This window comes from Chiloscyllium plagiosum, chromosome 19, assembly GCF_004010195.1.
Source record: "Chiloscyllium plagiosum isolate BGI_BamShark_2017 chromosome 19, ASM401019v2, whole genome shotgun sequence".
Lineage (NCBI taxonomy): Eukaryota > Metazoa > Chordata > Chondrichthyes > Orectolobiformes > Hemiscylliidae > Chiloscyllium > Chiloscyllium plagiosum.
In genome coordinates this window covers 39,895,255-39,907,270 of record NC_057728.1, presented here as the reverse complement: position 1 = coordinate 39,907,270, position 12,016 = coordinate 39,895,255, and the positions used below count along the sequence as shown (strand labels likewise).

Here is a 12,016-nt window from a genome sequence, read left to right as displayed (position 1 = left end):
GCTAACTTTGTGGACTTTAGTTGCCTTCTCACATATTTTTATAGTCAGAATAAAACAAAGAGTCTATGGAAGGATATAAACAAGTTAAAGAGAATGGGGAAAATCTTGCCAGCATTCGCAGCTCTTTTGGTTTTTATTTAGATAAAAGGAAATCATTGGATGTAATATATTTTGATTTTCAAAAGGTATTTGATATGGCACTTTAGGCCACTTAATCAAACAAAATTGACCCTCAAGTGATTGAGAGTTGACCAGATTTTCCATGAAACTTTGAAACCTGGGACTTCACCATCAGGTCAATTACCAGGTATCACTTGGTTGTCTAAATCAACCAAATAGTGTACATCAAAAGTTGAGACTTGTAACTTTGTTGGGTACAGAGTATGATTTGTTCGGGATTACAGGATTTCAGAAGGAGTACTATGAATAGTTTTGGGTCTCTTATCTGAGGAAAGATATACTGACATTGGAGGCAATCCAAAGAAGATTCACTGAGTTTGTACCAGATATGGAGGGACTATCTTATGAGAGAGGTGAGCAGTTTGGATCTGTATTCATTGCAGTTTAGAAGAATGAGAGACAATCCTATTGAAACATATAGAATTCTAAAGGGACTAGACAGGGTAGTTGCAGAAAGGCCGTTTTTCTTTGCGGGAGAAGGGGGTGGAAGCAAGTCGAGAACTAGAGGGTATAATCTCAGAATAAAGGGTCATACATGAGGAAGAATGTATTCTCTCAGAGTGAGAATCCTTTACCACAGAAGGCTGTCGATGTTAGGTTGTAGTGTATTTTCAAGGCTGTGATAGAAATATTTTTAATCCGTAAGGGCAGCAAGGATTAATGGAAAAAGGCAGGAAAGTGAAGTTGAGGATTATCAGATTAGCCATGATCTCAATGAATCGCAGAGCAGAATCAATGGGCTGAATCAATACCTCTGCTCCTACATTTTATGGTCTTATGATCTTCCAGAGAGAACATCAGACAAAAAAATTCAGTAGCTAAAATTTAGCTACTGCAAATTTAGAGAAGGTGGGTAAGTAGTTTAGGGTTTGTTGAGGTACATTTAAATATTTGGTATTTGTACGGCTAGAGAAGCACTTTTATTTGATGTCAAGATAAACAATCCATTCACTAGCTTCAGCAAATGCCATGTGAATGGTTGTGCTGCAGCTGGTGCTAGATTTCTAAGGGCAGGAGTTCAGTAAATGTGTGATGGTCCGACTTGGGTGACAGATTATAGCTGTTCCTCAAGTTCCAATGGCGGAGCAAGTGTCTACATTTTTCTTAGTCAACCTCAAGTGTTGAGGGATGACCAGATTTTCCATGAAGCTTTGAAACCTGGAACTTTACCATCGAGGTCAGTTGCCAGGTTCCACTTGGTGTTGTGCTATCAAGAGTTGAGACTCATCATTTTGTAGGATGTTGAATATGTTTTGTTAGGGACTACAGGATTTCAGATGAGAACGTGTATTATATTTTAGCTCTGAGATGTGTGTGCATGCGTGTATACTGTATACCTCACTAGCTGTCAGCCAGTGCTGTTCTTTGAGGAGGATGTATTTCCTGTGGGCATCAGGAGGTGCGCTTGCACAGGAAGGCACTCAAATTAAGTTGGTTTCAAAGTCCCAGTAATAATCATCATGGCTTGATGCGAGAAAACAGCACAGAAAATTGACTGCATACACTCAAGTTGAAAGACATGGAAACTCCTATGTCACCTGGAAGCAGCCCAGCAACAACTACATTGATATCCCAAAATCAAATCTGTTGCCATTGCTTCACAGCTCCAAGTACATTTAAAGATACCGGACAATAAGAAAGATAAGTAGCTGTTTAAAAACAGTGCAGATGCCATCTCTCAAAACTGCCCTACAACAGACAGACTGTTCAGGTCTTACACACAAGAGGAAGTGGTGCCCCGACAGCAACTAAATCAGGCAAGGAACCTGATGTTGATTGGATTTACCCAGAACTTCTGAAGAATACTGACTCACAGACAAGGAAGTGTTTAGAAGAGCTACATATGAACACCCACAGCACAGGGACACTTACAAACGTCCAGCAGCAATTCAGCACAGTAGTCATTAGCAAACAAGGGAAGCTGCTCAATGATCCACACTGAAATAATTCCATAGAGGTTGGTATCCTGTCACCAATACACCCTTTATTTACACTTGGGAGAGTCCTTGACAATGATCCAGCTCCTTCAGAGCCAGCTCTAACTGAACAGGATGTCTGACACTCCTGATCTTTTTTTTTTGCTTATATTTTTCCTCGCACCCATGTTGTGTGTGTGCAGGTGTGAGACACAGTGAAAGACAACAGGTGTACAAATCTTTATTCAATTTCCACCACCAGGAAGAACAGAAACACCCAAGTGTCCAGTGACAAGCAGTGCCCTCCTCAGAGGGCAATGCTGACTCCTGGTTTTTTTTTCAGTCTCCACTCCTCTTTAATACAGGAAAAAAAAGAGCAGAGTCCTTCACTCACATTGATCCAGCTTCCTCAGAGCCAGCTCTCAGAGTGAACAGAAGCCCGGACACTCCTGTTTTGTTTTTAGTCTCCTCTCTTTAATACAGGAAAAGAAAAGCACAGTCTTTCTCTCACACTGATCCAGCTCCTTCAGAGCCAGCTCTCAGAATGAACAGAAGCCCGGACGCTCCTTTTTTTTTTCTTTTTCCTTTTTTCCTCTTTTGACACTGCTTTTTTAAAATTTTCTTTTTTCTTTTTATTACCCCAACACTACCACCTAACTGTGGTAGTGCTTATTTTTCCCCCGCACATATGTTTGTGTGTGTGTGCAGGTGTGAGACACAGTGAAAGACACAAGGTGCATGAATCTTTATTCAATTTCCACCACCAGGAAGAAATGAAACACCGAAGTGGGTGGTGACAAGCAGTGCACTCCTCAGAGAGCAATGCTCACTCCTGGTCTTTTTTTTCTTTGCTTTCTTTTTCTCCTTGCGGCGCCCACCTCTTCCTGAACAATTAGAGAGTGTTGGTGGACACCGCGTGCTCCTTTACCAGAGACACCCGGGCTCTAACATAACCGCGGAAGAGGGGCAGGCAGTCGGCCCTAATGACCCCCCTCATGGCCCGCTGCCATTCCCGATTTATTTTTTTTTTTATTTTTTTCCCCTTTTTACCCCCACACGACCGCCTAACTGGGTAGTGCTTATTTTTTCCCCCAGCACCCATGTTGTGTGTGTGTGCAGGTGTGAGACACAGTGAAGGACACAAGGTGCACAAATCTTTATTCAAATTTCCACCACCAGGAAGAAAGGAAACACCCAAGTGACCAGTGACAAGCAGTGCCCTCCTCAGAGAGCAATGCTCACTCCTGGTCTTTTTTTTTTCTTTTTTTTGACACTGATTCAGCTCCCTCAGAGCCAGCTCTCTGAGTGAACAGAACCCCTGACACTTCTATTTATTTATTTATTCCCCCCCCCCCCCCCCCCCCCCCACACTACCGCCTAACTGCGGTCGTGCTTATTTTTTTCCCCAGCACCCGTGTGTGTGCAGGTGTGAGACACAGTGAAGGACACAAGGTGCACAAATCTTTATTCAGTTTCCACCATCAGGAAGAAAGGAAACACTCGAGTGGCCAGTGACAAGCAGTGCCCTCCTCAGAGAGCAATGCTCACTCCTGGTCTCTTTTTTTCCTGTTTATTTTTTATATATATAATTTAACCCCCACACTACCACCTAAGTGTGGTAGTGCTTATTTTATCCCCAGCACCCATGGTGTGGGCGTGCAGGTGTGAGACACAGTGAAAGACACAAAGTGCACGAATCTTTATTCAATTTAACCACCAGGAAGATAGGAAAACACCTGAGTGACCAGTGACAAGCAGTGCCCTCCTTAGAGAGCAATGCTCACTCCTGGTCTTTTTTTTTGTTTTTTTTTCAATTTAACCCCCACACTACCATCTAAGTGTGGTAGTGCTTATTTTATCCCCAGCACCCATGGTGTGTGTGTATACATGTGAGACACAGTGAAAGACACAAAGTGCACGAATCTTTATTCAATTTCCACCACCAGGAAGATAGGAAAACACCTGAGTGACCAGTGACAAGCAGTGCCCTCCTCAGAGAGCAATGCTCACTCCTGGTCTTTTTTTTTATTCTTTTTTTTCCACCACCAGGAAGATAGGAAAACACCCAGGTAGCCAGTGAATCTCCTGTTTATATATTTTTTTTCTTTTTTTTTACACAAAGCGCACAAATCTTTATTCAAATTCCACCACCAGGAAGATAGGAAAACACCCGGGTGGCCAGTGAATCTCCTGTTTATTTTTTTTTTCTTTTTTTTATATATTTTCATCCCCCCAGCACCCATGGTGTGTGTGTGTGCAGGTGTGAGACACAGTGAAAGACACAAAGTGCACCAATCTTTATTCAATTTCCACCACCAGGAAGATAGGAAAACACCCGGGTGGCCAGTGACAAGCAGTGCCCTCCTCAGAGAGCAATGCTCACTCACTCCTGGTCTTTTTTTTCCCTACGGGCAATTTAGCGTGGCCAATTCACCTAACCTACACATTTTTTGAACTGTGGGAAGAAACCGGAGCACCCGGAGGACACCCACGCAGACACTGGGAGAATGTGCAAACTCCACACAGACAGTCGCTTCTTTTTTTTTTCCTTTTTTTTATATATTTTCATCCCCCAAGAACCCATGGTGTGTGTGTGTGCAGGTGTGAGACACAGTGAAAGACACGAAGTGCACCAATCTTTAGTCTCTGGTGCTGTGAGGCAGTAGTGCTAACCACTGTGCCACCGTGCCACCCACCTCACTCCTGGTCTTTTCTTTTTTTATATATACAGGAGCCAGTCAATAAACAACAGTAAGATGGCATCTCAAAGCAGAAAGGTTCGTTAATCCGCTGTCTGTATTTAAATCCTCTGCTTAATCCATTTTCTCCTGTTTATTTTGTCTTTTTTATTCAATTTCCACGACCAGGAAATTCTCCTGTTTATTATTTATTTTTTTTTATTTTAACCCCCACACTACCTAGTGCTTATTTTATCCCCAGAACTCATGGTGTGTGTGTGCAGGTGTGAGACACAGTGGAAGACACAAAGTGCACCAATCTTTATCCAATTTCCACCACCAGGAAGATAGGAAAACACCCGGGTGGCCAGTGACAAGCAGTGCCCTCCTCAGAGAGCAATGCTCACTCCTGGTCTTTTTTTTTCCCTACGGGCAATTTAGCGTGGCCAATTCACCTAACCTGCACATTTTTTGAACTGTGGGAAGAAACTGGAGCACCCGGAGGACACCCACGCAGACACGGAGAGAATGTGCAAACTCCACACAGACAGTCGCCTGAGGCGGGAATTGAACCCGGGTCTCTGGCGCTGTGAGGCAGTAGTGCTAACCACTGTGCCACCGTGCCACCCACCTCACTCCTGGTCTTTTTTTTTTAACAAGTCCACACCGACCTGCCGAAGCGCAACCCACCCATACCCCTACATTTACTCCTTACCTAACACTATGGGCAATTTAGCATGGCCAATTCACCTGACCTGCACATCTTTGGACTGTGGGAGGAAACCGGAGCACCCGGAGGAAACCCACGCAGACACAGGGAGAATGTGCAAACTCCACACAGTCAGTCGCCTGAGGCGGGAATTGAACCCAGGTCTCTGGCGCTGTGAGGCAGTAGTGCTAACCACTGTGCCACCGTGCCACCCACCTCACTCCTGGTCTTATCTGTCAGCGAGGGGTCTCTGATTGGACCAGATTAACAGCCCCAATCAAAGAACTCATATTCTATGAGGTCTACCTGGCTGACCTCATTACAATCATACACACACAGCATCCACCTCATCATCTTGCTCTTATTATCATAAAATGTCCTGGAATTTCTCCTGCTAAACTGGCAGAATTCCTCCCAAACAGCAATGCCTCCCAGAGAGGCAGGTGTTTGCACAGAATACAATTGCATCGAGTAGGTCCATGCTGCTAATACATATTAAATTTGCTTTTCCGATAATTCTAAAGGGAAGAGCCCTCTTTGACTTATTCTGTGCCTATTATGCACAGAAATACTGCAGAAATTCTCCAATTTGATCTGCCATCTGTAAGCCCAGGAATCATTAATTCCATGATCAGCAAGCTGTTGCTAAACATTGCCAAACCTATGGTTTCAGTCTTCTTACCTGAAAAAGTCAAAGCTGAGGCACAGCAAGGCAATGGCCTAGTGGTATTATTGCTAACTATTAATTAGGAACTCAGCTAATGTTCTGGGGACCTGGATTCAAATCCCATCATGGCAGATGATTGAGTTTGATAAAGAATATGGAAATGAAACTGCCACTCTGACCTACATGTAACTCCAGACCACATCAGGGAGAATGTGAGGATGCAGATGCTGGACATCAGAGTCAAAACATTTGGAGCAGGATGCTGGCTGTACTTTTCCAGCACCACACATTTTGTCTCCGGGGCCATATCAATGTGGTTGACTCTTAACTACCCTCTGGGCAATTAGGGATAGACAATAAATATTAGTCTTGCCAGACACACCAACATCCTGTGAGTAAATTTTTTAAAATCTACTTGGTGGTCAACCAGTAACGACGCTGTCATATTAGTACCAACAGTTGGCCCAGTCCATTTTTTGGACTAAGAAACAATCCAAAAACAACAATCAAAAAACAAATATAATGTTAAATTCAAGTCAGGGCATTATAGTACAATACAAACTACAGTGCTCTGGATAGGCTGTACCTTGAAAACAGTATGCAAGCTTCATCTGACCAAAACAAAGGAAGCCTTCAAATGCTGCAGGCAGTGGAGCAAACCCTAATGGGGAGGTCTGAGTTACAGACGAGAGACCACTTGATCTTACAGGACAGAAAGAAGTCCCTGAGCAATGATTTATAGGAGTACGTGCTGAACTGAGAAACCTAACCAAAATAATTAAAATCTAGGTGTAAGATACAATGTAAAGAAATGAACCTAGTAAAAGTTCTTGACACAGAGTTATCAACAATTGGAACAGACCTTTAGGCAGAGGAGAAAGCTTTGGATTTTTTCTCAAAAAAGGTGCAACCATGGATACTGTTTTGATGAAAAAGCTAGAGATCGTTCAATGACTATGCTCATCCTATTTTATGTGCTCTTTTGAATTAATGTGAAGTAATTTGCAGGAGACAATCCCAAACTTTCAAATTGTGAAATTCAAACAGTAGAAACCAGTGGAGCAAAACATTAAAGTTTAAATAGAGACCATGTTTGAACATTGATTATGTACAGCAGCTTGGATGCCCCATATTAATGGAATATTGGAGATCAGGTTTCGAGCAATTTTGCTGTCTTGAAGCAACAATTGAATGGTAATGGTGTAGGTTACTGCAAAGGGTTAAAGCTATCTCAGGACCATTGCCTTTAAAAGAACAAATTTATTCCTTAGTTGAACCAAGTAAACAACAGGATGAATTTGACATTACTACTGAAATGTGCTAATAGCTTTCTTTGAACTATCTACCCTACAATAATGCCCTCAATCGCTCTGAATACTAATCTGAAGGAATGTCGAGACTTGACACTGAGACATCAAGTTGCAATTACTTTGCATATAAATATTTTCACAGATGGAAAATTACAGACAATAATTTGTAATTATCATTCACTTGTATTTGGTTGCCACTAATTTTGTTTTGGAAGTGTGTATATGGAATTCAGCAATTTTGACAGCCACATTCCATAAATTATGCAATACCTGATGACAAGTGAATGGCATTATATGGGTTTATTTCACAAATCCATTCTGCTGGTATAATTAAAATCTGAGTACACACCAATTCTGATTTTCAATGTCTGCTCAAATATCTTATGTTACTGAGTAGGACTCCCCTACAGTCGCACAGAATCGTATCTCTTTGAAAAGAACTGAATAATTGTATAATCAGACAAAAGGATATTGCAGTTTACTTGCTACAAACATGGCATCTCCTGTGGGTGGGATCATGTAGGGGACTGAGCATTGTGGAATATGGCAAAATTTGTGGCAGAATCAGATGAGAAGTCTGGCAAAGCCTTTCTTGATGAGGTGAGCAACTAACTACACCCTTTATGCTTTTTGCCAAGCAGTGTGGCAAGTTTCCAATTAAGGGGAATTTTAGCTTGTTAAATGCCTTATTAATGCCAAACTGCAGCTGCATTTAATTTGCAATTGCTTCTTTGACTAATGCAACATCTGAGAAATTAATATGCTTGGGCTTCAAATGCTGGTGAAAAGTGATTTGCACCATGCCATTGGTCCTTGCAAATGGAATCTTGACATCCCAGTGATGCAGAAACCAGCAGCAATGACTTCAAATAGAGTTCAACGTTGCCCAAGGTGAACCATTAATTGTGCAACTTCCAAGCAACATTCCTACTAAGTTGTGTGACCACGCTACCATGTACAGGGTCAGTGCATGCAGATTACTGTGCTGAAACACTCATTTCTAGAGACATACTCACTTCTGGTTTTGGAAGTCGCTGCCATTCACAGACCTTGGAGGTGAATGTATTTTCCAAAAGTGTTGTGGGAGGTGCAGGCCCAACATTTATCATATAAGCTTAATGATTGTCTATATTGAGTACAATGAAAAGTTGAATAGACAACATGGGTATGGGTAAGAAGAGGGTCAGAGCACACCAGGTGGTCCCTTTTGATGTAATGTGGTCACTGAGCCATCTTTCACCAAGTTGAGGCTGAAGCTGAACGAATAATTGGGATGCAGCATGTCTCACCAGATGATGAAGTGTGTTTAGCCTTTATTTGCAGGGTATGTCATAAATGGCTCTTGTGTTCTCAACCTAGGCCATTTCCACTGAGTGGTCCTGGGCTGTGTTGCGAGTAGATTTTGGTCACTGTGGCTATGCTCCTAAGAAAGTGAAGCAGGATGACAAGGACTAGGACCAACAGCAAATCCAGAAAGAACAGGATACCCCTGCAGCACCCAACTCAGTGAGAGGTTGTAGAAACAGGACCCCATTAGGATGCATCTTTTCTAGGCCTCAACATCTTTCTAGGTCTCAACATGTGGAGGGGTGAGGCTTGGTATGTTCTGGATTCACTGATAGTGAGACCTGAGGGCTGCAGAAGGCATCTTCTCCTGGTGGCTGTGAAAGTGACAGTCAAATTGAATTTCTGTGTGACCTGTGTGAGATCTCTCAGTCATGCAGCCACAAATGCTTCACAACATTGACTGATGCCAATTCATTTGGTTCACGTTTTCCCCCCTGTGATGAGATTGGCGCTGCAGCCTTGACAGTACAATATGGGAACACAGCTGCTTTCCCATGTGTGTCTGTGACTACACACACATGGCACTTAGAGGGTCATGTCACAATATTTTGGAATTCATCAACAAGAATGGCTTCCACTCGGTTAACGTTCAGGTTATCTCTGATTATTGTTACCACCTCTACGGGTACTTACCCACTACTTTGGTAGGTGGCCATCATTCTTACGTCCTGGAGCACTCTCATGAACTTGGTATGTTTGAATTCCAGGTACATTACAAGGTTGGTTACTGGGGGACAATGATAACTACTGTGACTTTGGCTTATGGCACCTTTACCTAAACTCCTGACTGATGTGGAGCACAGATTCAACACTTCAATCATGGCCATAGTGGAACTGTTGATAGGATTGTTCAAGATGGGATTCCGCTGCTTAGACTGGTCTTGGGAGGAATGGGGTGGAACCCTACAGTATAGTCCCAATAGAGTGTGCCACATCACCCAGATGTGCTGTGTTCTGCACAATTGGAGCAGACAATTACATGATGTGATAGATGCTGAGGAACTGGAAGAATGGATCCAGTTCTTACAAGAAGAATGGTTAGGACAGTAGAGAGAAGAAAGCTGTCATTGTCCATGACATAGCTGGGCATGTCAAGTGCTACAAGTCCCACAGAGCCTTTGATTTCAGTTTGAAGAGATAGGAGCTAAATGCAGAAAACCATCATTGACTTTAAATTAGACATTGGTCATCATCCAACATTTGGTTGTCATTGTTGGGATGAACCACAGTCTCTATTGGTTTGTTTGTGTTCACTCTTGCTTACTCTGGAGAAGTACCACCAGCGGTACCTTCACAAGATTCTCCAAATCAGGTGGCATCCTCTCCCAAGCTAAGTGCCCAGAACTGTAGTGTTAATAATTCAAAAACAGCTTGGCTGAGCAGCAGAAATCATTGTATGACTAACGTGAGGTTCTCAAAGCAACTGCTCTAGTTGTAACATGGTTGTGACATGAGAATCTCAGGATGGAAATAGAATTCCTCTCTTCTTTAGAGATCTCCTCTCTTCTTTAGAAATATCCTCAGAGCATCCCTGAAGAGGTCAAAACATCTGCTGTCTCTTGTGAGTCCTTGACTTATCATTGACCAACATGGAAAAGTTTTTGGAAGGCACAATGTGCACCAATAGACTTTATTGGGAACACAGACCCAAAGTTGAGGTCTCAGAGAGAGCACAGCACACAAACTTTCCAAATAAACTCATTTATATGATCCTCCAAACAACATCTGCCTTCTTCAATAAGAGGTTTGAGTATTGGTGTGGTTAATTTTGGAATTTATTTCAAGAGGACTAGGATTTAAAAGCTTTATAAAGCTCTGGTCAGACCACACTTAGAGAATTGTGAGCAATTTTGGGCCCCATACCTCAAGAAGGATGTACTGGTCCTGGACTGGGTCCAGACAAGGTTCACAAGAATAATCCCAGGAATGAAAGACTTAACATATGAGGAATATTCAAGAACTCTGGATCAATACTCAGTGCAGTTTAGAGGAAGAGGGAGGGACCTAATTGATACTTTCAGAATAGTGAACAGTCTAGACAGAGTGGAAGTTTGGAAGATGTTTCCATTAACAGGAGAGACTAGGACCCGAGGGCACAGCCTTAGAGTAAAGGGAAGACCCTTTAGAATGGAGAACGTAAGCCAGAGATTGGTAAATCTACAGAATTCACTGCCACAGAAGGGTTTGGAGGCCAGATCATTGAGTATATTTAATATAGAGATAGATAGCTTCTTGATTGTCAAGAGAATCAAGGGTTATCAGAGAAGGCAGGAAATGGGGATAAGAAACTTATCAGCCATGATTGAATGGCTGAGCAGACTTGATGGGCCGAGTGGCCTAATTTCTGCTCCTATGTCTTATAGTCTTATGGTCTATGGAATGATGTAGAAGTGCCAGTGTTGGAGTGGGGTGGACAAAGTTAAAACTCACACAACCGGTTATATTCCAACAGATTTATTTGGAAGTACAAGCTTTCAGAGCACTGCTCCTTCGTCAGGTAGCTCGTGGAGCAGGATCATAGGACATAAAATTTATAGGAAAAGATTAAAGTGTCATACAAATGATGCAATGTACTGAACAAAGCTCGATTGCTGTGAAGTCTTTAATCGGTTAGAATGGGTTGCAGGTTTCAATTCATTAATACTTACATCCTAGGACTTCTTTCAAGTCACATTCCTGGATAACTTCAGGTTCTATAAAAAGGTGACATCTCAGCTCAGACAATGCATTAAATTTGTGAGGTTGGAGTCTTGTCTGTATCTGGAAATGTGTTGCTGGAAAAGCGCAGCAGGTCAGGCAGCATCCAGGGAACAGGAGAATCGACGTTTCGGGCATAAGCCCTTCTTCAGGAATGAGGAAAGTTTGTCCAGCAGGCTAAGATAAAAGGTAGGGAGGAGGGACTTGGGGGAGGGGCGTCGGAAATGTGATAGGTGGAAAGAGGTCAAAGTGAGGGTGATAGGTCAGACTGGGGTGGGGGCGGAGAGGTCGGGAAGAAGATTGCAGGTTAGGAAGGCGGTGCTGAATTCGATGGATTTGACTGAGACAAGGTGGGGGGAGGGGAAATGAGGAAACTGGTGAAACCCGAGTTCATCCCTTGTGGTTGGAGAGTTCCTAGCCGGAAGATGAGGCGTTCTTCATCCAACCGTCGTTTCGCTGTGGTCTGACGATGGAGGAATCCAAAGACCTGCATATCCTTGGTGGAATGGGAG

At 42.8% G+C, this 12,016-nt stretch overlaps 1 protein-coding gene across 1 annotated transcript in view; it reads left to right on the top strand.

Moving 5' to 3' along the window:
- The first annotated feature begins 8,220 nt into the window (after positions 1-8,220).
- Positions 8,221-12,016, top strand: part of nup107 (nucleoporin 107) — a 56,645-nt gene continuing 52,849 nt past the window's right edge. Inside the window, exon 1 of the mRNA XM_043708883.1 lies at positions 8,221-8,351. Coding sequence (XP_043564818.1) covers positions 8,221-8,351 — 131 coding nt within the window. The remainder of the gene's footprint in view (positions 8,352-12,016) is intronic.